Source organism: Aphelocoma coerulescens, chromosome 12 (assembly GCF_041296385.1).
Source record: "Aphelocoma coerulescens isolate FSJ_1873_10779 chromosome 12, UR_Acoe_1.0, whole genome shotgun sequence".
NCBI lineage: Eukaryota > Metazoa > Chordata > Aves > Passeriformes > Corvidae > Aphelocoma > Aphelocoma coerulescens.
Genome location: NC_091026.1, coordinates 1,428,624 through 1,455,640, shown reverse-complemented (window position 1 = coordinate 1,455,640; position 27,017 = coordinate 1,428,624). Strand labels below are relative to the sequence as shown.

Sequence of the window (27,017 nt, the reverse complement as noted above, 5' to 3'; positions counted from 1 at the left end):
GCTGCCCATAAAGGCTAAACATGCTTTGCATGCTCTTAAGCACCTCTGCTGTTCATCATGTTACTAAAAGCTGTCTTAGACAGCAATTCCCCTTCTACTCTGAGTAAGACTCTGTCCTTCGAGCCAGCAAAGCAGCAGCACTCAGACTGCAGAGGCACATTTATATCTTTGATTGCACAGTTAACTCCCAATTTGCTTCTCTAGTTTATTTCTCTGTAGCTTTTATAAGTAAAAGCCAGGGCTCTGAAGTGTAAATTGCCAGTTAATCACATTCAGGGATTATGGTATAACCTAATAAGGAACTGCAAACATCATTAGGGTAAGGACTACCTGTGCAAACTACTCACACACATTGCTGCTCCTCTGGCAAGAGCAAGAAGGGTAAGACTGTTCAAAAAGAGCTCAAGTTTTTATTTCCACAGGCATTCATCAACAGAATTACTGCTCAAAAGTTGTTGTAGTGTCAAAAAACCCCAAGCTGGTCTTGCTTTATCACTTCAGAATAAAAAGAGAAGGAGTCAACAGGCTGTATTTGAGCAGGTCCTTCCTACTACGTGTAAGACCAGACCTGGAACAGCCTGCTCAGCTACTGAACATCACCTGATCAATACCAGACAGCAGCTGCACAAAAGGCATTTTTACAAATGCAGACATGGAACAGAAGGATTGGGGCAAAAAGTTAATTCAAGTCATTCATAATCATCCAAAGGATAAAATATTAGGATGTAACCATCTCAAGTGCAACCTTAGAAGGCCGAGGAGAAAAAAACAAAGCTATTTAGAAGCAGAAGAGTTTTGTGTAGTATTTAATTTCAGTACAATCAGATTAAAAGCCCATTTGCTGTGTCTTGTGCAGTGACAGCTGCAGGAATCCCACCTACTCCAGCAGCTCTGGACACTGCTCCATTGTTTTCTGCCAGGACTCCAGAGGAGGCAGCACAGCTGAATTTTCATCACTCCATGATTCACTGGAGGAAAAGGCGTTTTTGTTTGTGATGGCTTGTGGGCTATTTTTAGGTTTGAAGTTAATCCAGCTCTGAGCTGCTCCAGCAGCGACGTCTCCGCTCAGCCTCCACACAGGAACTCCAGACACTGCCGCGGGGAAAACTCTCTCCAGGCAGCATGAGAAACCAAACCAACGCTTCTAATGAGTGACTCTGCTTAATTGCCTCTGCTCCCGCCCAGCTACTCACAGGCACAGGTGCCTGGTCGCAGGGAGTGCAATGCTCTCCCCCAGGGAAGAGTTTTCAGTTCAGGGAGGCAATTTTTGTCACCTAAATCCTGTCGCAATGAAGAGCTCTGAGCTGGAGTTTGACACTGATATTCCAGCACCAACCAGAGCTGCGAGGACAAGTTCAAGGCACAGAGCATGCACTGCTAAAGATACAGGCAAGCCTTGCAAAACAGATTCTGCTAAAGGGAATGGATTGTTCCATGCCTCATCCCCTGGGAATTGCTAAATGACCCGGCAAAGCACAAAGCTGGCACCAGCTGGCAAGTGAAGATTCCTCAAAGACGGGGTGAAAGCAAGTTAATTTTCCCTCTGGTTTTAAGGAGAATGGAGATATAAAGTACACACTGCAAGAGGTACTCCAAGTACCAGGTAAAAAGGCAGGATTCTCAGAACGGGCTTTTAAAGCCAAAGGCTATTCTGAGATGGCCAGGCCAGTGGTGTGTTACAAGGGCATGGAGTGCTAGAATAAGGGGAATGGCTTTGAAAAAGGAGGTCTAGACTGGTTATTAGGAAGGAATTGTTCCCTGTGAGGGTGGGCAGGCCCTGGCACAGCTGTGGCTGCCCCTGGATCCCTGGCAGTGTCCAAGGCCAGGCTGGACAGGGCTGGGAGCACCCTGGGATAGAGGAAGGTTGTACCTGGATCATCTTTTAGGTCCTTCCAACCCAAACCATTCCATGATTTTACGATTCTGTGTTACATTCTGTTCACCCCAGGAGCCCAAGAGGAAAGGCCTGAAGGAGAGGGAAGGTGAACCCTAAGGCAGTGTCTAAAGTTAAACCAGGGTGCTTACATCCCCTTTCATGTGCTGAACAAGTACACACACATGACTTCCCATGAGTTTCATAACCATAATCCTACAGGCATTGCACTTCCTACTTCAGAAGAAGGCCTACAGAACGCTGCTGCAGGAGAAGGGGTGGGACTCTGTGCTTCATTCCAGACTCTCCATCACTGGGTACTGCCCTTACCCATCTGGGGCAGCACAACTAAACACTCTCAGGCATGCAAAACACATCCATGATTGGGGTCTTTGCTTGGAAATCCAAGGGATTACTCAAAATCAACCTGAAGCTGCAGTTGCAGGTCCAGCAGCTGAAGAGGCACCAGTGCTGCCCTTCCACAGCTCTGCTCAAAGCAGCAGAGGAATGCAGAACAGCAGGGACAGCTCTGAACAGCTGATGCTCTTCAGATGCTGTGCAAGAGCTCAACTCATGGTGCAGACCGGGGCTTCCTCAGCCCCCAGCACCAAAATGGGGCAGAGGGTTTCACCTGCTCTAAATGAGAGTGAACCAAACTCTGGTGCCGCTTGGTTTGTGTAGCTGTGCTCACTCCTCTCAGACCAGGCTGGGACTTGTTCAGTGAAACTCCTGTTTTCCTGCTGAGGCAGAGCTAGGGAAGGATCCTGGGAAGGATCCCTCGTGGCAGGCCCGTTATCCCCAGGCTGCTCTGCAGGAAACGCTCCCACGCAGGAGCTGCACAGAGCAGCTGAGCCCTCACCCAGCACAGACAGTTCTCAAACCCTCTGAGCCAAGGCACCAAACTCACTGGAGAGGGATAAAAGTGAGCCACAGAACCAGTGGATTCTAAACTGACCTGATCTCTCATCCTAAACATCCTTCCCAATTCCCTTCCCCACATCTCCTGCCTCCCAGGCATTTATTCACACGCAGCGAACACAAACGAGGTGTTTCTCCCACGTGCTGAGGCAGAAACAGAATTGCTGTGAGGTCTCTTCCTTCCAGAAGAATATCCAAAGGCACTTCGCTCCTGTGGTGATGGGGTCCTACCTATGGCCTAAGGGACCTCCACACAGGACCACAACTAAAAGGGATATAAAAGCACATTCTGGATCCAAATCTTTTCCAATTGTTCATATACAAATCCTCAGTGAGGTAATTTTTTCCTACTGCAAAGAAGCATAGGAGTTACTGCACCTACTGTTACTCCAAGTGCCATTTAAACTCTACTGTATTAATAAAATTGGATTATATTAAAGAAATTTAAATTGTTTCCCAACACATCCAATTTTCAGCTTAAAAATCAAATCCCACTTTATACAATAGCTATAATTATACAAGGATACAGAGAAAACACAGTCACTTGTAACACAAAAATAATTTATTCTTCCCTGCATCACCTTAAGAATCCATATTGGGGCAGTAGTTTTGCTTGGGAACACCAGTGTGTCCCATGGAACAGGTGGAAGAACAAAGCAGGGAAACAGCCCTGCTAATCTGGTATTAGCAGGGATTGCTTACAAAGAAAAACAATTTATGCATTGGTTTAAAGATTAAAAAGAATTTTATGCTGAGAGACTGTTCAGATTATGTTTTCTTTTTTATTTTAATATGTGAGAGGAGAAAAAAAGAACTGTAGAATCATTAAGGTTGGGAAAGCCCTCTGAGATGACTGAGCCCAACCATGAACCCAGCACAAAACCAAGACCCTCAGCACCACATTGACACTCTGAGCACTCCCAGGGCTGGGGACTCCACCCCTGCCCTGGGCAGCCTGGGCCAGTGCTTGACAATCCCCTCCATGAAACAATTTCCCCAATATCCCGTCTGAACCCCCAGCTTGAGGCTGTTTCCTCTTGTCCTGTCCCTTGTTCCCTGCCAGCAGAGCCCCACCTGGCTCTTGGAATTCAGCACACAGCTCTGCTCCAGAGGCAAGGAGTATCCACAGTACCCCACAGCACTGCAGAGGTCCCAGGAAAACAGTCCACATCCTCTTTAGCTCATCTTTGACTTCAGACACGCTACAACCACAAACACACTCAAAGCTGTTGTTTTCCTGAGGGCAGCTGAGAAGTTCCTGTACAAGCTTAGAAATGAGAGTCTGGTTTAATGCAGGAAAGCTTCTGACAGTTTGCCAAGATTGCTTTTAGGTTTCCCTCTCTTCAGTTTCTTTGATCTCCCACTACCACCAAAGAAAAAGTTAAAATAAAATATAACCTTAAATTTTTGAAAAATAAGGTCGATTTGTTATTCAGCAGATCAGCTATGGGGAAGGCTTCTACCCCACCCTCCCACGCTTCCAAGGCTCCGTTCCTGCTCATCCAGGCACAGCTTAAGCACATCCAAAGCCCTTCCCTGGCTCAGCCCTCACGTTGGACACGCATCGGTACAGCCACAGGTGAGCTCTTTGGGGCAGCCAAGGAAGCTGCCCCCAGACACTGAGCCTGGGCAAATGGGATCAGTCACACCTCATTTGGACACAGCCCTGTGACGAGGCCAGTAACAGCTGGAGATGGACACACGTCCCCTTCAAAGTGTAATTACAACAGGAGTGCCCAAAGCATCACACTGAGTTCACTCTTAACAGCAACCAAATCAATTTAAATTGTCCTGGTTCCACTTGAATCACAGCTATAGCAATATAATTATTCTCCCCTGATACAGAGCGTTCACCTAAGAGCTTTGCATGGGCTGAAAATGAGAGTATTTAAATAACTTTACACTGGTGCCCTGGGAGTTGCTGGTGAGCTGGGGGAGCACAGAAATGGGTCACCGTGACATAACAAGAGAGCTCATCACAACACTGCCCCTGGGAGCCCTGAGAAACATCCCCTGGTACAGCCTGGATAATGCTTAGGTCATAAACTGCTTGGAGATCACCTGAGCCAGGGCATTCCAGGGCTGCTCCAAAGCCTGCTGAGCTCTAACCTGTGATTTATATCCTGGGGTGGGGGACAGGGGTGTGCAGGGAAGAGACGTGAGGAAAAGAGGCCACAAGCTGAACGTTTCCATCTGATACAGAACGGAGTAACTCACTTTATTAAGCTGACTACTTAATAAAAGTCTATCTCAGCAAATAAAAAATGGGAATTCAATGCTGTCCCATTAAGGAGTTATTTGTATTTCAGCTGTAAATGCTGCTGTGGCTTGTGCTGCTGGTGAGGATTTACTGGTTTTTAAAAACTGCACTAACCCCAATGCTCCTGCAGAACAGATCTGTTGTGCCAGAATTTAAGAGCCCTATCTGTTAAACCTGAGCTTTGCAGTGAGGAAATCAGTAGCTTCTCTAGAAATCAATTAAACTGAGCCCCTGCCCCCCAACTCCTGCCCTGAACGTGGCAGGGTTTTGGCAAAGACTTCAGCAAAATATTCTCCTTCACAAATAAAAACACGGGCCAGTCTCTCACTTCTGCCACTTCACTGCAAGCCAAACATTTTTCCCTAGAGAAGCATGAAAATCTAGTGTGTGCCACAGCAAAATATACCAAAAACACAGCCTGAAAATATCCTCTCTCAATAAAGCTGGGATTCTAAACAGTGACTGCAGTAGGTGGGAGTTCAAATATTAAATATTGTGAGATTTGACAAACATTCCCAGCCCCTCTGTGTAACAATCTTTTCCCTTTTTTTCCCAGTCCTTAACCTGTGCTCTGGAAGGTGGCTGAACTCTCCAGCTTCCTATCCCTATACTGTAGATACATCTTACTTTATTAATTCCATGATGTACTGGAATGACAGCTATGGATAGGGAAGTCGTGAGAGCTTTCCCTGCATGCTCCCCAAACAATTATTTTAAAACACTTCCCCAGCTGCCAGCTTCTCCTCCTGACAGCTGGCCCTGGCTCCCTCCTGGCCACAGCCTGGCTTCCCTCCACAGAAGATTCAGCCAGAGGCTGGAGAGATGCATTTGGAACAGAATGCAGAGATCTGAAGCTCTTTACAATTGGTTTATTATCTTTTCTCCTTCAGTTCTAGAGTGCACCAGCATGCTTCTTGTCTGCTGAGTGCTCTGCATGGGAAGGAAAACAACGGTGCAGAGCCCTCAGGCAGATGAACAGGGGCAGCACCAGCACTTCTTGGTTATCCCCGGAAAATACACATCCTAATTCAGCAAAACCCTTAAATGCAGTGCTCCCAGTAGTCCCACTGACTTCATTAACTACCTGTGTGCAGTCTAAACGTTTCTGAAGGATTAGCAAAGCTTAGCCCTGCCTGGTGCCGAGCTTCAAATGACTTTGGCAAGACAGAAGCTGAACACTTAGAATCAAACTGTTCAAGGAACTGCACAGCAGCGTTTATTCCTGACAAACCACACTTGAACTTACAGCCTGCAATTCATAAGCCTCAGCTCCTTTAAAGCCCAAAGCAGTTATCTTCACAGCTTTAAAAGAAATACAGAAGAGTTGTGAGGTCAGCCCCATCTTTGGAGCATTTTACTCCCCAGAAAACCCTCTCCAGCAGAGCAGCCCTCAGCTTTCCATTTCAGAGCATACTGAATTATTCAAACACCATCCCAATTTCAAAGACAAAGTGGGGTCCTGAACACATTTCCTATGCAAGTGTTAATGCTGGGTTATTTGCAAACATCCATTGGGAGATTCCAGCAAAGCTACACATTCTCCTACATCAAGGATCAACCCCTGCTCTGTTATTAACAAACACCTCCCCACTTCACTTCTGCAGCTCTTGTAAGTGACAGAAAAGTAAATCGTGACAATACTCCTAAAATTCCAAGTGAAAATATTCAGGTTTGTATGAAGAACATATTATTGCCAGGCTCCACAATGTCCTTTTCATGCTTCTGAACCAAGAATTGCTTCCACACTGCTGACACTCAGCCTGCTGATCAACCCAGAGAATTCAGATAACACCCTGCAGTGTGCACTAATTACCTCAAACATCAATTACAAGCCCAATAAAGCCATTTGCAAGGAGTGACAGTCAGGATCTTGCTAGGACTTGATGTCATTCAGCATTATTAAATTTGAAATCCATCCTCATCCCGTGTTGTGCAAGCCAGACCACAGCTAAGCTGATTTACCACGTCAGGTTACACTTCGTGGCCCTGAAACACATGATCTGGAAACGGGAGGAGGGTCTATAAAAAGGCACACAGAAGCAGCTCATAATCTACCAGAACACACACAAGATAAGAAAAGAATCATTAGTTCAATATCAACACTGTATTTCAAATTTACTGGGGTAAGAGAACTGTAATCTCTTCCAAATAAAGCTAAGTCAACATCTACAAATAAAAGCTACTGTATTTATTTTGTATCATATTTACTCTCTCTATCTACTACCCCTGGTTTTTATAATATGTTACACCTGTAAGAACACAGCCAAACCTGAGAAGATGCATTAATGCATGACAATCTCAAAGATCAAGCAAAGATGACACAAAGAATGTGATGGAAACCTCTGAAAGCCAAGCTCACGTCTAACAGAGTCAGAAGAAATTAAGAATTAGAAAAAAGTGTCCTCACTTATTTGTTTGGACAAACAGATGTTATTTGGTCCAGTACTTGTATCAGCAACTGAGAGTCTATAAAACAAGCCCAAAATTTCAACACAGAAAGGGGATGCCTTCCTAACAGGTGGAAATAGCAAGAACATCTGCTCGTGTGCTCCAAGTGTTTGAGGGAAGGAAAAGAAAACACGAGCAACAACCTTGGTTAATTACTGACATTCAGAGCCAGCCCTCAGCTGAAGGCAGAGCTGCACTCCACCTCTCAGAAACTGAGCACGTTTTCCAACACCCTCATCTGTCACTGAGGTGGACACAAAACCAGATGTACAACCCTGGGAACGTGCAAAGCCTAGGAGCCTGCTCCTGGTCCTGTCCTGGGAACACCCTTTCCAGCAGGATGGCAGGAACACAGCAGCAGTTTCTGACTTGGGATTAAAAATACCAGTGAATGTTTTCTAAGCAAGATGAGACATTTAGTCACAGACACCTTTTAATTGCAGTTCATGTGGCATTTACAGTTGGGTTCTCTGAATCCCTTTTCTGGGGGGAGGAGAGGAAAGAGAGGGAAGTCCTATGTTTTCCAGGCTGACTGTTCTGGAAGGATTTTCTTCCCTTTCTTACATAAAGAGCAAGCTTTTCATTAATCACGGATCCAACACCAGATGGTTCCAGCAAGAAGCACTGCTGCTATAAGTAGGTTTTCTACGCCTACTCCATGGAACTCGAATTTCAGCAACACTCTCGACACGTGAATGGCAAAGCTCCCTCAGAAGTGTGGTACAGACCCTCCCAGCCACACCCCCATGGATCAGGATTGAGTCCTCGCATCTCCAACACTCCTGTAAAGAGTGGGGAGGATGCACAGCACAGAGAGCCCTAAGTCAAACTAGCCACCCGTGGCTACTTGGGGATTCTACTGGCAGCTCAGGCAACAAAGGAAATACAGACTCAGCAATTTAATAAATCTACTGATGCTTTGTCAGCAGCACTGGCTACTGAGAGTCCTGGGTAAACCTGCCACGCTTCCCAGTGCTTCAGGTTGATCCATTTACTTAATTATAAACAAGAGATCAGACAGCAATTCATTTTGCTTTGTTGGGAGGTAGTTTTTTATTTCAGTCATTAAGTCCAAGCAACAGCAAACTTTTCATTATGCCCTTTTCTACTGCAGGGCTAAGATTTTTCTGAGAATAACCTAGTTGGGAATTTCCTTTAAGTTCACTGTGTGCTTTAAGCATTGTACAATAGCAAAAAACTTCTGAACTAGAACAGCAGATACCCACAACTGCAGGTAGCTCCAGCTCAAGGAAGTCTGTCCACTTGCTGGACCTTACCAGGTTTCAACGGATGAATTACCAAAATAAAAGAAACATCAAGAAATTCTAAGAACACAGAGCTGCCAGGGTACCTGAAATCACTGTTAATACCAGCTGTAAAGTGTTCTCCAAGAAAAAAAAAAAAAAACAAACACCTTCAACTTGAAGTACTGAAATACCCAAAAGCAGAAGAAAATCCAGCTGATAAATAGAATGTGGCTGCTGTGCAGGAGCACTGCTAAAGGCTAAGGTAAAACTGTATTTGGATATTTCATGAAAAACCCAAGGTGCAGCAGACTGCTCAGTCAAATACACTGTAGATACTACGTTAAAGTGTATTTTTTTAACAAAAACATGAATACCAACAGAAAACCTCACTGCAGCTCATCTTCATTGCCTCCACTCAGAAGTTGTGCCATATCACTCTCGTCTGCAAAGCTCTACAAGTCCATTTTCATGAGGGGAAAAAGAGCAGCTGGGGCATCCAGGCCCCTCCAGCCCCTGATCCAGGCAGGCTCTGTGTCCCAGCATGAAAAGGCAGGAGAGAAATGACACCTTTCCCTTCTGCACAGACAGAAACACCCACAATTACAGCGATGATGCTTCCAGGCTCATGGTAAGAGGCAGTCAAAACACTTAAAGCTCATTTCTCAACCTCACCTTGGCCACCCCAGCCCAAATGAGCTTCCTCAGCCAGCACAGGGTGACACCAGCAGTGACTGCACAACGGGGAGATGGGAAAAGGAATGATCCTGGAAAACTGGGAGCAGGGGGAGGTGTCCAAGGCAGACAAACCTTATTTCTTCCTTCAGCACTATCCATGCTATATTTAGCACACAGAAGCTCTGCAACCACCATGGGATATTTTGTTGGATGAGGAAGGACAAAAGGATGTCAGTGGCTGGTTTCCCACGTTTGGTCAATTGAGGTAAAATAAAGCACAGGTTGTGAAAGCCCCCAGAATCTGAGATTTTTGGGTGGGTTTGGGTTTGGGGGGGGGGGAGGAAGGGGGGTTTGGTTTGGGGGACTTTTAGTTGGTTGGTTTTGTTGGTTTTTTCATGTGTTTATGGGGTCTTAAATAAAAACCAGCACATAAAGGGAAGGGAAGTTTTCCCAAGTATAAATTCTTGTCCACACTACTTTTATGAAGGGAAACAGGATTTTTTTTCTCGCTATCAAAGCAAGTGAGTGAGCAGGGCTAGGGTTTTCCAGTTGCTTTAAGTAAGGCTGCAGTGATGTATTCCTTCAGCTCAGCCTGCAGCATGAAAAATCACATTGTCAGAGGTGCAGAACATAACCCAGCCACCTCAGTAAGAGCCCTTTTTCCAGAGCTACCAGAGCAGCAAACCCTAAAGCAACTACTTTACACAGAAATACCATAATTAATAGTTAATGAGTTGGTGCTGTGCAGCTGCCTTCTGCTGTTTGTAATCCTGTCCTGCCAACAGGAAGCCTTCAACGTGGACTTTGATGCTCGACAGTAGATTACTGGTCACATGTAAATAAAAATATCTGCAGCTCTGTGGGTAGTGAGACACCAAAGAATTAGACATTGGTGATAAGTTTGAAAATAAATGTAAAAAACTCCCAGCCCCATGAAGGAAGTGAAAAGAAGAGCCCATACAAAACTGTCATGTGAGGCCAAGCTAACAGATGGACCCCAAATATAAACTCCTGGGAGGTTAGGAAAGCTAAGCAAAGACTAAGTTAAATTTGGGAGGGGTATCTGTAGTGCTTTTAAGGAGCTAAGCAGAGCAAGGATGGCAGGAAGCTGCCAAAGCTCTGCCTTCCAGCTACAACTGAACGTGGAGAAGGGGCTCTGCTCTGAAATGAGGAAACGCCTCAGGGGCACCAGGGTTTGCAGCAAGAGCCTTGGGCTTTCCATCAGAGAAACGGATGGGTCAGTAGAAAGAAGAATTCACAGCAAGAACAAAGTCACTTGCTCTCCAAATGCTGCAGTGCCAGGGAAGGTCATAAATTAAGCAGATAAATAATTTAGTCTTCTACCTGCTCTGTTTGGGGACGTGGTATTTTGAGACAGGATTTTTTCAAGCACTGAGGAGTAACAGAACAACTTGGTTCTCTGGGCACCCTGTGCCAGGGTCTGCCCACCCTCTCAGGGAACAATTCCTTCCCAATCTCCCATCCATCCCTGCCCTCTGGCAGTGGGAAGCCATTCCCTGTGTCCTGTCCCTCCAGCCCTTGTCCCCAGTCCCTCTCCAGCTCTCCTGGAGCCCCTTTAGTCCCTGGAAGGGGCTCTGAGCTCTCCCTGGAGCCTTCTCCTCTCCAGGTGAACACCCCCAGCTCTCCCAGCCTGTATTCTTTACAAGAAGTCTTCCAATTCAAAGAACAATTATCCCCCAGGAGGTCTCAAGCTGCAGAGCAGCAGCTCCTGCATTCAACCCTGCTTTACTCACACCTTCTCAAGTGCATGGGCAGAGACCCAGCACATCCCCACACTTTATATTAAACACAAAATTAGCCAAGAGAGAAGAGAATTTATCAGCTTTGACAGCATCCCAAGCGTCCCAGTCCCCAGGCACTGCTGTTTATTTTGGCTATTTCCACATCCCAGACAACACCACTTATTGCAGCTTAGAAGTCTGACTTCTTTGAAACAAAAAGCTAATTAGATATTTGAGCTTCTCCATCTCCCAGGCATCAAACACATGGAGATCAAGCCACCCCACACCAACATTGCTCTTCAGAAACAGAAGCAACCTGCTTAAGCTAAAGAAGAGAAAGATATTGTTGATTCTGACAAAGAATTCTAGTAAAATCCCCCTCTGATCAGCTGGCAGAAAGTCACAAGCAGCACACTTGAGTCTTTTCTGTTACTTTCCCTGTCTTAAAATATTCTAATTGGTGAAGGTAATATTGTACAGTGGACATTGGTTATTAAGGCAGACTGCCTGACAGCCCCAGCAGTAGCTCCTGCCTGAGTGGGAATCCTGCCCAGTTAACTCTACACCAGTCCCAACAACCACTCAGCTGAGCACAAGCAGCAAAGTGGAAATCCTGTGCTCAGTTGAGCAGGTGACATAGATTTGAGATATTTTGTTGGCATTTCAGCTACCAAGGAGCATGATGGCTTACAAATTGGCTGTCTGTCTCTAAATGGTCTTTCAAGGTCCTTTTGTAGGAGGTTTAAAGGCAAGCTTGAAGGGTTTGGTTCAAAAGGCTTTGGGTATTCAGCTTGTTCCAGTTCATCACTGTTCCTGGGGGAAAGCAGAACCAGTTGTGATTACTGGTCTGTCTTCTGTGGGCTGGAATCACCCCCAAAATCACAGAGCACAGCACACCAGTTTTATGGCCTTTATTATTACAACAGCAGGCTGCTGAACAGCCACTCTACACAATCCATTCATACAGAATACCAGAGTATAAATCAACATAACGCACAAAGACTGACAAAGTTACAGACCTGCACATGCTGAATTATTAAGCAAAGCTCTGGTGACCTTTGGCAGGTACTTCTGTAAAGTTAGCTAGGTGTGCTGGTGATGCCAAGGTTCGTTGCACTGTTAGCATGAGGGAAGTATATTCTCAATTAAATCCCGTTAGCTGCAAAGGACTCTTATCTCATTCTGAGACGTTTCATGATTCCTTTCACTCGCAGCAAGATGACTCATAAAACAGCCTAAGGGGGTCATGCCATGCCACACAAACCACTGCTGCTCCTTTCTCAGAAGCCTGGGAAGCACCTATTTAAAGATGCTCACACAGAACAACTCACTTAAAACAACACAGGAGTAAAGCCACGAGACTCAGACCACACACGCCACTCCCTCAGCAGGCAGGACAGACTGGCACCTGATTTACCAGCAGTTTTCCCTTCTCCAGAGTAAAATACTCAGATGAGTTCCTGATAGTGCCCACAGTCCCCAGAGCCAAGTGAGGTCAAGGAAATAATACATTTTTTATGAGCAAGTGGAGGTGAAGATCATTGCTTATGTCAGCAAGTTCTGGTGATGTATCACATTACATAATAAGGAAAGCTCGGTGCTGGAAAGCACTTTCCTCAAGAAATTACATAACTCTGCAATGTGTTTAAAAAAATTATCCTTTCTTGCTTCCAGAGGGAGCAGGAGAGAGGACAGAGGACAGCCCTCAGTCCCCTGAGCAGGAGCTGCTGTGATCAGAAGCATTAGGATGGAGATAAGAACGCTGTAGGAAGTTGGCAGGTGGGTGAAAAAAAGGCTGGTGGGGGGGAAATCAGCCCATGAGATGAGAGCCTGATATCGATTCTGGAGCACCAACAGCAGCACCAGGTTCTCAGTGATGAGTTCCAAGACAGGCACATTTCTACCACCCTAAAGCTGTCACTATACTGAAGAAGAGTAGAGAGGGTAGGAGAAAACACCCAAACCATGAGGTTTTTTCTGCTTTTCCAAGGATTGTTGGCTTCCTCCAAGGCATGAAGCCCTGCTGGAGATCCTGAAGTGTCCTTGATCCCCTTGGACAGCCCCGAGCCCTGACCAGGCTCCAGCACACCCCACTGAGGGATGTGTGCTCACACACACTGAGCTGCTCCTGCCCTCACCTCCACAGCCCAAGGCTCAGCTCCCAGAGCTCCCACAGCCCAAGGCTCAGCTCTCAGAGCTCCCACAGCCCTGCCCCAGGAACGTGTGCAGGTCCAAGGGGGAACACAGGGACTCCACTGGAGAGCTCAGCTTGCAGTGCTCCCCTGGGTCCTGGCAGCCTGAGGCTGCAGCCACCAGCCACGATAATGCTGCGCAGGACTGCGCTGCTGGAACACTTGTGCACAACCAAAACCCCATTTCATCATATTGCTCTGAAGAGAGTTCAGCAAATCTCCTTTTTAGGATTAAAAGCAACCTGTGCTTCTCAACAGAGAATCCAGATCCAAGTCCAACCACTCTCTTTTTTAAGCATCAAAGGCCAGGTAATTTATAAGGCACAACTGGGGAAAGCAAGAGCAGAAATTAATTTCCCTGCCTCCCCTCCTTCAGTTCCCAGTCACCTGCACATCAGGCTCTGATTAAATATTGCACCAGCACTGAGGTGTGCTCCTTCTACAGCAGGACACGGTCACAGGAGCCTGGCAAGGGCCTGGCAAGCTTCATGTCACTGGAAATAAATATTAGCAGCAACTCTTGACCTTTGATTCAAGAGGTCTCTCCTACCTTATGTGAGGCAGTTTTTATCACCCTTTTAGAATTCCTTTGCAATGCAAGCCAGGAGCAGCTATTGAATTACATCCACAGTCTCAGATCACTGCCTTCAAAGTTTTCCTCCCAAGCCATTTGGAAAAAAGGTCACAGGTAAGTTCTTCACTACTGATTCTCCTCCCTTCCACGCCTGGCACTTTCATCTCCAAGCACTTGACTGGCACAGGCACAAACACAGCCCACCAGGCAGGGGGAGTGTTCCATGTCAGCACCAACACTGTACTAGCACTGGTGTCACAACCTCAGCAAACCTGAAATAGTCAGCTTTCTCCTTTCCTGAAAGACAAAGTCATTCTCTCAACCCTTGACAACATCAAGCACTCAAGAAGTGGTGGACTCAATTGAAAGCTTAAAATAGAACCAAGGCTGAAAGCTGAATATAGATTTTCTACCTTATTCAAATCGAGCTGGTTCATTTGCAATAGGTCCCAGCCCTCCCCCTGCACAGCAGGGCCACACTCTTTGGGCCTCAGTCAGGGAGATCAACACCAGAAAAGGCTGTGCTAAATGAAGAGGAAAATCCTCCAGGAAGGAGCCACAGGAAGGGTCAGACATCACCACTTTACCTTCCTGTAATTAGAGCCTGCTCACCTCTATGGCACTGTACACTCACCCAAGTTATGTGCACAAATTAAGACACAAGATGAGAGAGGCTGGTTTTGCCTTAAAAAAGATCAGGACAGAGTGTTTGGTTTCAGCAGTGAATTTTACCAAGAGTTACACTGAGGGTTGAAGAATCCCCAGCCACAGGCCTGCCTAGGTCAAGCAGAAAGCCAAGCAGAGTGAACACACTAAAGAACACAGATGCTCTTTGGAGTGCACACAGCTGCTCCAGCTTGAAGCCAAGATCAAATGCTTCTGCCATGGGGCTACACAGAAAGATGGAATGCAAGGAAAAGTCAAAATACACCTGTTCTCCACAACAGAGAGCCATTAATCATAGCTCCCAGTAGCAAATAAAACCCCAGAGGATATTCCTACAGCTTTGAATTCCTTCTTTACCATCACCACAAGGACCTTCCACATAACCAGCCCAACGTGCTCACAGAGGACAGCACTGCAGAACCTGGAGAAAGCCAGCCCAAAACACAGGGCACAGACAGCACGCACGCCCTGGGGCCATGGTGCCACTGGATGCTGGCACCCAACTCAAGAATTTAAAATAATGGTATATCAAGGTGCTTTGGATTTGAAGAACAATGCTTAAATTTCCAGAGGAACACCTGCCTGCCTCAAAAGGAAACCATCAGGGGAACAAAGGACTGCCAAGCAGAAAATGTTTCTGAAGCAGCTCCTGCTCTGACTTCCATGGTGAAAGGACCATGAAGGGGCTGTAGCAAGGTGAGCAGCCAGGATGAAGAGGAAGGATGGCCCAGGGCTCTGCAATCGCCATGAGCGGAACCCCCCGAGGCCCCTCGGAACCCAGCACATCCCAGCTGCCCTGCAGGAGTGAATCCCAGTCTGCAGCCTGCCCTGGGCACGGACAGGGACCTTCCCCTTCAATTCCCTGCACACAGCACGAGTTACCAACACGGTGCCAAGGAGAGCAGCCCCAGAGCAGACCTGGCACCCAGGCACTGCCACAGGGCTGGTGCACCCAAAGGGTCAGTGCTGTGGCTGTCCTGCCAAGAAACCATGCTAAAAGAATATTGTTGTCTACCACAATCCATTACAAGAGGGTTTGCTTGCTTTTTGTCAAAAAAAAAAAAAAAAATCTTAATTCTACTGAAATATAACTTTCTAAATTCAGAAAACCATACCAAGACACCAACACCACAGGTTGATGGGACCTGAACTGGAAGACAATCATTTGTCTGGAATGACTCACATACATCCTTGACATTTTGCTGTATTTCCAGGACCATTAATAGCACACAGAAGACAACCAGACAAGATTTCATATCCCCCATGCATGAGCAGAGAACCATCACAGTCACAGAAAAACAACAAAAAACAAAACGTTGCTGAAGTGAACCTCTGAAATTGAGGTAACCTGGACCACTCAAGCAAAGAGAGGCTGTGCCCACCTCGTACTGAAGTGCTTACTCACGTTTAAACATCCCATTTCTTACCTGTAACCAGCCCCACCGAGGCACTGAGGTCTGCTCACCCAGCTCTGCTGCCCCGGTCTGCCGGGCCCCAGGGCTCCCCTCGAGCCCTGAGTCCCACCTGGCCATGGGCAGGGATTCCACCAGCTCCTCCTGGGACAGAAAACACTTGCAGGTACCCAGGGCCCCACTCACACCTCCTGAGAGAAGGTACCACTCCACAGATGTGTCTTAACTAACTCTGTGATAATCAACCTCTGCTAATTGAGGCACAGCCAGAACTTCAGGGACATCCTTTGGTTACAGAAGAGCTTTGTGGCCTCTGCCCCCTCCCTGTCCCAGGTAACCAGGTCTGCTTCCTTCTGCAGAGGGCCCACCTTTTTCCAGCTCTTCCCTTTATCACTGACGTTTCTATAGAAGCTTTTCTTGTCCTTGATGTCTCTGGCCAGATTTAACTCTAGCAGGGCTTCAGATTTCCCAGCATAATCCCTAGCTGAGGACAGTCTCCCTATACTTCCCCCATAGCTCCAAGTTCCATGCTCAAAAAGAGCAGTTAAAAGCTCCCAAGTCACCTGCAGCCATTGTCAGCCAGGAGAAATCCAGCGAAGATGGAAAACCCTGACAAACATCAGTTCCCAGCTGCATCCCAAACCCTGAAGAAGGCCAGGAGATTGCTCCCCCACCTTCCCCTGCTGCTTTCTTTGCCTCGTTACAGAATGAAGTGAATTCACACTTAGGAAATCTGAATTACTCTGGTGCACTTAGAGATGTATTACATACAGGTCTTTGTCTCCACTTGCGTTTGTCGGGGAAGTCTGGCTAGAAATCTTATTAACATGCAAATAATGTATATTATATTTCAATCAGTTGCTATAGAGAGCTGCTCAGTAGCAGCATTTTTCTTATCTAGCACAGCAGTAAGACTCACTCCGTCTGCACAGATGCCTTGCAGCAGAATAATTTCTTTCCTGCGAATATTTTAAAATGGCACCACTTGAAAAGAAAGTTTCCCTCTGCACTTCAAGACAAAACTTAGCTCATGAGGAATCTTCGGCTGCATTCGCAGCAGCCTTTCTAACGTCTGAGGAGGTGCAGAAGGAGCGGAGATGTTGCCATCAGGAACAGGCTGCACACTCCAGATGCGGCTCTGTGGCTGAGCGCCGGGAGCAGCGGAGCCGGCAGAGGGAGCCCGGCCCGAGCCCGGGATGGGCAGGGATGGGCACGGATGGGGCTGCCCCAGGATGGGCAGGGATGGGAAGGGATGGGCACGGATGGGCAGGGATGGGGCTGCCCCGGGATGGGAAGGGATGGGCAGGGATGGGGCTGCCCGGGATGGGCAGGGATGGGAAGGGATGGGGCTGCCCGGGATGGGCAGGGATGGGGCTGCCCCAGGATGGGCAGGGATGGGAAGGGATGGGCACGGATGGGGCTGCCCCGGGATGGGCAGGGATGGGAAGGGATGGGGCTGCCCCAGGATGGGCAGGGATGGGCAGGGATGGGAAGGGATGGGAAGGGATGGGGCTGCCCGGGATGGGCAGGGATGGGGCTGCCCCGGGATGGGAAGGGATGGGAAGGGATGGGCACGGATGGGGCTGCCCCGGGATGGGCAGGGATGGGCAGGGATGGGCAGGGATGGGCAGGGATGGGCAGGGATGGGGCTGCCCGGGATGGGCAGGGATGGGGCTGCCCGGGATGGGCAGGGATGGGCAGGGATGGGGCTGCCCGGGATGGGCAGGGATGGGGCTGCCCGGGATGGGCAGGGATGGGCAGGGATGGGGCTGCCCGGGGTGGGCAGGGATGGGCAGGGATGGGGCTGCCCCGGGATGGGCAGGGATGGGCAGGGATGGGGCTGCCCCGGGATCGCAGCTCCGCCCCGACAGGACAACGGCGGCGAGAAAGACGCGCGGGTCAGGGTTCCAGGTTCTGGTGTGAACACTGCGCTGTTCTGCAGCGTTTCACCCTCCGCAAATATTTGGGCCGCTTTGCAGCAGACTCAGCTCTGGAGCCAGGCTGGGACAGCTGGGGGTGCTCACCTGGAAAAGGCTCCAGGGAGAGCTCCGAGCCCCTTGCAGGGCCCAAAGGGGCTCCAGGAGAGCTGGAGAGGGACTGGGGACAAGGGATGGAGTGCCAGGACACAGGGAATGGCTTCCCAGTGCCAGAGGGCAGGGATGGGTGGGATATTGGGAAGGAATTGTTCCCTGGGAGGGTGGGCAGGCCCTGGCACAGGGTGCCCAGAGCAGCTGGGGCTGCCCCTGGATCCCTGGCAGTGTCCAAGGCCAGGCTGGACACTGGGGCTTGGAGCAGCCTGGGATGGTGGGAGGTGTCCCTGCCCATGGCAAGGGGTGGAATGAGATGATTTATAGTTCCTTCCAACCCAAACCAGTCTGGGATTCATTCTCTGATCCTAACATTAGTTTTTCCTGCCACCAACCATACAAACATCATTAAACAAGTTGGTTTAGAGCCACGAAGGCACTGAGGATTTTAAGAGGCTTGTTTGTCTCAAGTGTGCTGTTTAACACAACCATTTCTCACCTCAATGTCCGAGCAGCCCATTAAGACAAGATCATTAACTCTGACTTGCCCAGCTGTAAAACAGCCATCAGTCCCAGTGCTCAGCTGCTCCGAGGGCAGCGAACAGGTCAGCAGGAGGGACTGAGGAAACACCTCCTGCTCCTGCTTCTGCCCCTGTCCTCAGCCACAGGTTAACCACCATTAACAGCAACGATTCCTATCCACATTTCTGGTCAGCAAAACCAGCATCTCTCCCACTGTAGCGCAGCAGCTACAACAGCTGAGAATTCCAGGATTTTAGGGAAATGCCAGAAGGATCTGGAGAGGAGTCCCCTAGCAAGGAAGGTGGGAATAAAAGCAGCCCAGGGACAGGTACCCAGCAGCCAGCAGAATGTACCACCACATCCATCTCCTCAAGCCACACCGCTCTGCTGTACCACAGCCTGCTCACACTGTCTCCATTTCCAATTCAACAATTCTGCTGAGAAAAACAGTGCAATTAGGCAAGGATATGGGCAGAAGGGAATTATGACAACCTCATTCACGGGCTCGCTGAGCTAAGATGAAAGGCAGGAGCGCTGGCAGGTACAGCCTAAAAGTATCTGCAGGCTGCAAAACACACCAAAAAAAAGGTTAATTAACATAATAGAGAGGGTCTGAGTCGGAATGATGGGATCAAATTAGAATAACGCAAGTGTGGGCTGCACATCAGGAATTACTTCTGACCTGCAAAATCCACTTACCTAAGCAGCTTCCCACACACCCCCTTGGTGCCTGGCACGGGATGACCTCCCTGCACCTGCACGCAGGAGCCTCGGGCAGAGCACAGCTCCAAATAACCAAGGCTGGACTCACCTGGTACAGGCTGCCTGCTCTGGGGGCAGCTCTCCCCAAACTGGGGACTGTAACCCCAGCTGAGCCATGAACTCCAGGGAAATTCAGTGCTCTGTGGGTCTGCACCACACAGGGGCCACCAAACTGAGCAGTGTCAAACAGGGGCTGCTCCTCCTGCCCTTAAGGGAGCCCTGGAGGAGCCCACAGACTCTGCAGCCACTCTGCACAAACTCTGTGTCTGAAGGCCACATTCTGGGCATGAGACACTGTGCTCAGTACAGCACCACTGGCCAGCACAAGAACAGCCACCTGCTTCTGCTGGGTCTAAAAAATAAAACAAAGCTTTATGAGATGCTACTTTCAAGGAGGATTTAAGAATTTACTATTTCAGTGTTAATAATTTAGTCCCCCATCAGTTTGCTGGAGGAAAACACCTTGAAATGCCTTGCTCTTCTTCTTTCAGAGCTTCTGTGATCTGCTCTCAAATCAGCTCTTCCTAAAGATACTTCTTTGGGTGTGCTGTATCGTGCTTCAGGTTTTCAAAAAAGCTGCAACTTATTTTTGTGCCAGAAGACATCTCCCATAAGCACTGAGGGAGACTTGTCCTCCTGAGCAAATAGCCAGGGCGAGAAGGCTGCAAGGTTCAGAAACGTGCATGTCTGTACTTCACCTTCTCCCAAAGGTTTGTCACTTGGACTGGACACAGCTCAGCATCCCTCACTCCACAGAAAGCTCAGTTCTTCAGAAGCAACACTGACTTTTAGGCTTGAGCCCAAAGCCATTGCCTGAGGCACCATCCCAAACTTGCCCACCTCGGAGAAGCCAAGGACAGACAGAGCTGCTGCAGGGAAAGCCTCCTTCCACAGGGGCCATCCTGCTCCTCTGGCTGCTGTGGCTTCTGACAACAACCAGCAAAGACTGGCAGTACAGACCAGGTAAGGGCTTCCCCTGCCCACCCTGGATGGGAAGGAGGTTTAGCAGTGTCCTGCTGTGAACTCCACGTGTGTGTGCACAGAGCAGCAGATCCAGGCTGGCTTGGAGTGAGGGGCTGGGAGAGAGGGAAGGGGATGTTCATTCACACACCTGGCTCACAGTAATCACAGCAGCTCTCGTTGGCTCACCCAGGCCCCAGATCCACACACATTGCCAGATCTCTTCCAAAAACACATCTCTGGAAGCGCTTTTCAGTTTCCTCAACAGTGAATTCCTAAGGAATGCCATCAAAGCACCAATGAGCACGAAAATGTACTTTGTTCTTAAAGCTCAGAACACCACTCCAAAGCTGGGAAGCTCAAAAGCTGTGTTGTGTGTCAGCACAATAAAAGGCTTCATCAGAGGAGGATTCCAGATCCAGCAAGTCCTGGTAATCCTTTAGGACTGCTCTGCTCTGAATGGGACATATTTACTTCAGGTTCTCAAACCATCTTTGAAGCTATCATGTTACAGGATGGGTTACCTTCTGCTACACTGGTTTTCCTCTCCCAAAACAGCATGGATTTCTGCTGTCCTTTCTCTGGACCATGTTTTCCCTCCCCGCTCTGACTTCCCAGGAACTTTATTGATACCAGCACTCTGCTCTGTCATCACTGTGCTCCTGGCACCCCCCTCCCTGCCTTGTTTTATTGATTATACAGTACACATCAGTTTTCAAATGAATTTGTCTATACGTGTTATCATTTAGCTTAACATTTAGCAGATATTAAGTACAAGAATTTGCCAATATTTCAGAGATCCAAAATAAATTAGCTGAGTTTAGTTAGCAAGTTCACATGTTATTACACATCCTCACACTATTGATTTCCTGCAGCCTGCCAGAACCACAAATGCCTGTTCTAAGGGATGCTCACCCCTGTGCTGCTGTCCAAGTCACACTAATGACCCCAAAATGAGGGCTTCAAAAGCAAAAGCACTCCCTTCAGTGTGAAACCCTCACTCTCAGGGCTCAGCAGTCACACCATTCCAGTTATGCATTGAAAATGAAGGGAACAGGGTTCTTTTAAGTTATTTGAAGACAGAAGTTTCTGCCCGAGGCTGGAATTACACCATCCCTACCTGCTACAGGGCTGACAGAACACACAGCGCCCTGTAGGAATAATCTGTTCATCCTGTACACAACCCGTGCTTTCCACATGGATGTATTCCTCGGGAGCTGGGCCAGCTAAACCAGCAGAGGTGCATCTCCTGCTAAGAACTGCACTGGCACTGCAGACTCGCAGCCACAGATCACACTTCCCCACGCAGCTGATGGAGAAACGGGACCCAGCAGCAGCACTTCAGCTCCATCCTTGCTGCCAAGCAGGCAGAGAAAGCAGAAGCTTGCCCAAGCACGAGCCTACTTCAGCAGATGCTGGGTACCTCCACTTCAGCACAGCAAACAAAAATAAGCTGCTGCTCAAGCGCGGCGCAGGCAGGGAAATGGGATTTACGTCATTTGAACAGCCTGTCTTAGCAAAGGACATCTCTGGAGGGAGGAAAAAGCCCTGCTGGTCTCTACACTAATGCAATCTTTGGCTTCTGCTGAGGCTGTGTGCAGGGCAGCTCCCAGCGCCGGCAGCGACAGGCAAAGTCACAAGCTCGGCTTATGTAGGGCACAACGCAGCCTTCACATGTGACTGTCACCAGAGCAACAACTTCAGCTACTCCGCTGCTCCCAGCACACCTCACCCAGACCCAAACACACCGAGGGTGTCTTACAGCTCCAACCCGGGGCTGTCTTGGCCCAGAGACCAAAACCAGCCCTAGATTCATTTAAAAATAAATCAGCCAGGCCAGGTGCAGAACTCAGACCGAGCTGCGAACAACAGCCCCTTCAGATTGTTCTGTCTCAGCAGACAACTCTCCTCTCCCTCCTCCTCAGCCTCTCACCAGGCACTTTCTCCGTGGAAAGGCAGCACAGTTTCTAACTTGATTAGGATAAGCACAAACATCCCTCCCTAAGCTGCGAGGGGACAGTGCTGAATTCCCAGGCACAAAAAACTGTCCTCAGATAGATTTGAGAAAACACAGTGCATGTGGTTTTGCACCCAAAAAAAAGGGTATTACTGAATTACACCGAATGCTGTTCTCTAGAAGCTCTTGCTGCTTCTCAAACGTTAAATGAAAGGGATTCACTGAAAATTGGCCTTACACAACTCAGAGTTAAATACCTTAATGAGTTAAACACCTATTGTTATCCTAATGAGTTAAACACCTATTGTTATCTTCCTTATGCTGATTCATCACATCTAACAAAGCCTTGTAACCAACTATTCTCAATTCCACCTGTGCATTTTAACGTTGATTTGCTCTCAGACAGTTATTGCAAAATTAGTGGGACCGCCCCCAAACCTTTTTTGGTCTGTCCTTGCAGGATAAGAAGCACACCTGCACCCAACCACCCAGCCTTCTGCTCTTCCCTCCCTCCTTCCATCAGCAATGGGCACAAAAGAAACTTTCTTTTCACTCTAGGATTTTCTGGAAGTGCATACACCAGATTATTATAATATATTTATAAACATACATTACTGGACTGGGGTTTTTTTTCTTCCAGAAGTCTGTCTCAAGGTTCATTAACAGTTCCCCTCCTCACAAGCTACAGAATTTCTACAATTACACCAGCTTTTCCAAATTATTTAAGCAGTCTTCACCTGTATATTCTTTCCATTGTAAGAACAGAAGACTTTTAGGACTTGTGGGGATTTTGTTGTTTGGTTGTCGGGTTTGTTTGGTTTTTTTTACTATATTTTATTAACCATAACCATATTATCTTGTATAGCATTTCCATACTTCCTTTTATACAAGGTAACCACATCTGGCAATATGGAACCCCTGCCAGGGAGCCACAGCCACTTCACACAGGTGGAACTGCTGCAGGACTGCAGTCTAAGCAGTTCAGAAAAACTGTTCAAGTCAAGGTACAAGAAAACTTCTAAAAGCACTGATTTCTCAGTGTATTCGTCTAAGAGAAGTCTGGTTTCCTTTAAAAAGGATTCCATTCTTTTTAGCTATGAAGTACTGAAGGGTCAGGAGGAGCAGTGGCCACTGATGGTGGCAGGGCACAAAGCTGCCTTTGGAGAGAGGAGGATGGGGAGGATGTGCCCTGGGATGGGAGGGAACAAGGTGGACACACCCCTTCTCCCCCAAAACCAGAGATTCCCCATTTCAGCATCACTGGCACCTGACACCACATCAGCAAACAACGGATCCCCATTCCCCACCCAAACATACCCGAGGTGAATGGGACATTTAGGTCTGAGGAAACTGAGGCTGAGCTTCTGAAAGGCAAGCTACAGACCCCTGGAACCTGCAGGCTGGGCTGTCAGGAAGCTGAGTCCCCGTGGGACTGGGAGAAGTCTTTAAAACAAGGGTATCCTTCTCTATTTTCCAAGGTGGAGACTTCCTCCATCTTTCGTATCCAGCCAGAGAATAAACTACTGCCACGGGTGGCTCCTGTCCCTGCTCCTGGCCAGCGTGGGACCTCAGCAGCCACTGTCACAGCTGCTGTGCCAGGCCCACGGGGGTGAGCCACCCACCCAGCCAGGCAGGGCCACCCGGAGAGAAGAAGGGGCTCCCTCCCAAGGGAGGACAATTTTGGAGGGGGGGAGAGGGGACAACAGCATTGCTCAGATGAAGGTGGCCCTGAAGCTGTGGCTCCCCAGGCATGCACGTGGGCCAAGGGCCCGGCCAGATGCACAGGGCTGGCTCCCAGCTTCCCCACTAAGCCTCCAGGCTCTGCCTCAAAGCAATACAACTCTGCCATAAATATCCCAGATTAATTCTGATCCCAGCATCAAATCCACTTAAGAGACTTAAAAGCCTCCGAGTCCCCAGAGCTGCCTGCCCAAGGAGGGCTCTGCAAAGGAGTCTTGGGCTGCAGAGGAGAAATAATATCAAACAAGGCAAGCCATTTGTACAATTTTTGGTAATGTCATTTACAAGAGACAAATGGGACAAGATAGCTGAGTTGACATCTTGTACTACAAGCACGGCCACAAAAATCCTCGGGTACTGGACATGGATACACAGGATAGGATTCGTGTAAATAATCCATGTTTTCTGGAAACAGCCCTTTCTCCGTAAGGGATTGATTGACTCATAAATGACAGCATGCTCTCCAGATTATTAAAGGAGATATTCACTTTCAGAGAGACATCTCTGTTTATAAAAAAAAGCCTAAAGTGATTACCCCAGCGCCACAGCCTTGTTAACATGGACAGCAAGAAGGGCGCTGGGGAGACAGAGCCCCCCGTCCCTTCCCACTCTGCTCCCCTGGCCAGGGGCAAGGCTTGGAAACGGGAGCAGGCAAAGGGGACACTGAGTGAGTGACCGGCGACCCTCCACAGCAGCAGCACGCTGAGAAAACGCTGCTTCGGAGCACCAGCACCCCCGACTCCGAGCACAGAAGCAGCGCTTCCCACCCTGCCGGCGGGAGCTCCCGGCATCCGGGACAGCTCCCCGGGATATCCCTGCCCGACACCGCTCTCCGGAGGGAGATGCGGCCGAGCCCAGCGGGGGCTGCCCGAGCCGCTGCCCGGGGCCCCGGCAGGGCCGGACCGAGCCAGCGGAGCCTCCCGCAGCGGGACGGGCATCCCGGGCATCCCGCGGCCGGAGCGCGGCCCGGGGCTCGCCCTCCCTCCCGGGCATCCCTCGCCTGCCCGGAGCAGGCGATCCCGCATCCCGGGGGCTGGCGGCGGCCGGGAGCCGCCGCGTCTGTATTTATAAACCGAAGGAATTCGAGCGCAGCGGATCACAAACAGCCCATTGTGCTGTGTCAAGCAGCGAAGTGGGCTCGTAATCCCATGCATGCTTTTCCCACTCCGCTCCGGGAAAGCCAAGCCTGAAATACTTTTCCAGAAGTAAAAACACGCCGGGAAAGCGCCGACCTCAGCTCTTGCTATTCCCGAATCCCTACCGCTTCGGAACGGTGCAACTAAGCGGCTTTCCCAGCGCTGGAGAGACGCAGACAATTAATTACAGCTTAGAGAGGCTGAAATAGATGCGGCGGCCGGGAGCGAAGGCGGCCCGAACGGGGCGAGCTGTCTTTGGCTCGGGCCAGCCCGCCGGTGGCGAGCGGCCAATGTTTACTGACCCCTTGGCCGGGTCACTTTCGATAGCGGCCGGAGCCGAGGGCCGCTCCTCGGCAGCGCCGCGGGGCATCTCCCGGGGGGCGAGCAGCTCCCCGCGCTGGGTACCCCTGGTCGCCACGGCGCTCGGAGCGGCAGCGAACACGCTACGGGCGGAAAGGCAGGGCTCGCCCCGCTGCTCCCAGCGCCCCGGTACCGCGGCTCTGCCCAGGGCATCCCCCGAGCGCCGCGGGCGGCGGGGCCCGGGGCAGCGGTGGCCGCAGGGACAGCCGTGCGCACGGCGGGCGGGGCAGCCGGGGAGCCCCGGCCGTGCCGCCGCGGCTCGAAACCCCCCGGGACCCCGGCCAGAGAACGAGTGAGACACGGGCACCCGCACGGGCTGGGGGACGGAGGCTGGGGCCACCCCTCCGCGCCCCATCGCTGTCCCCCGAGCCGCCCGGGGCTCGCCCCGGGGCACACCCCGCAGGGAGTCCCGCTGGTCCCAGCGCGGCTACGCGGGGCGGCTTCGGGCACCCGAAGGCAGGAAGGGAAAGGGAAGGGGAACCCCGCTAGGGAAACCCCGTCCGCGAAAAAGGGGCAAAGAAAGGCGGGCAGCGCTTACTTCTCGTGCCTGGCGTTCTCCTGGATGGCGCTCAGCACCCCCGGGGGCGCGGGGGGGACGCCCTGCTGGAGCCGGCATGTGGCCAGGTGCCGGTGATGCTCGTCCTGCAGGCAGGCATTTTCGTGGTACAACTTGGCCACTTGCTGCTCCAGCTCGTCTATCCTCCGCTTCTGCTTCTCCAGCAGCTCCTGCTGCGTCTCGATAATCTTGTTCAGCTCCTTCAGGTACTCGGCCGCCTTGCTGGGGTTCTCGGCGGGGCTCTCCATGGCCGCCCCGCACCTCCGCGGCGCGGGGGGGGCAGGCGCCGGCCAGCGCGCTCCGCTGGCAACTTAAGCGAGAGGGGAGGAATAAATACCCCGGCGCAAAGCGGCGCCCCGCGGCCCGGCGCGTCCCCTCCTAGAGCCGCGGCTGCCCGGGCGGGCGGCGGCCCCGCGCCGCCATTGCTGCCGCTCGGCCCCCGCCGCCGAGGAGGGCAGGGCCGCCGGCCGGGGGAGCCGGAGCCGCCGCCGGAGCCGCCCGGAGCCGCCCGGGCCCCGCCGCGCTGGCGCACGGCGCTGTCCCCGCGCCCGTCCCGCCCTGCCCGCGCCGCAGCCGGGCTCTCCCGTCGCCTGGCAGCGCCCGCGCCCCCGCCGCGCTCGGAGCCGGGCATGGGCAGGGGCGCGGGCCGTCCCTGCGCCGGGCCCGCCGCTCCCCGCCTCCCCCGCCGCGGCCGCCGCCGCCGGGATGCGCTTAAGTAACGGCGGCCGCTCCTCCGGGGGGCAGCGGGGGCTCGGCGAGCGCCCCATCCCCGCGCCCCATCCGCGCATCGCATCCCCGGCTCTGCATCCCATCTTCGCATCCCATCCCCGCATCCCATGCCCGCGCCCCATCCCCGCGCGGCTCCGGGCCCCTTTCCCGGCGGGGAGAGCCCCGGGAGAGGCGCGGGGAGCGCTCTCGGGAGCGGGGCCCCGGGGCGGCGCGGGGAGCAGCGCGCTGTGCGCGGGGGCGGGCGGGGACCCGGCCTGCGGG

At 50.5% G+C, this 27,017-nt stretch overlaps 1 protein-coding gene across 6 annotated transcripts in view; it reads right to left on the bottom strand.

Annotated features, from left to right (window-relative positions):
* Window positions 1–26,463, bottom strand: part of IQSEC1 (IQ motif and Sec7 domain ArfGEF 1) — a 281,157-nt gene extending 254,694 nt beyond the window's left edge. For 4 of the 6 annotated variants that reach the window (XM_069027866.1, XM_069027867.1, XM_069027868.1 and 1 more), the window contains exon 1: window positions 26,010–26,462. In XM_069027866.1, the coding sequence (XP_068883967.1) occupies window positions 26,010–26,275 (266 nt within the window). In that variant the 5' untranslated portion in view covers window positions 26,276–26,462. Of the gene's footprint in view, window positions 1–26,009 lie in introns of all 6 variants that reach the window. The other 2 variants (XM_069027864.1, XM_069027865.1) reach the window with 1 other exon arrangement.
* Between the last annotated feature and the right edge of the window lie 554 nt (window positions 26,464–27,017).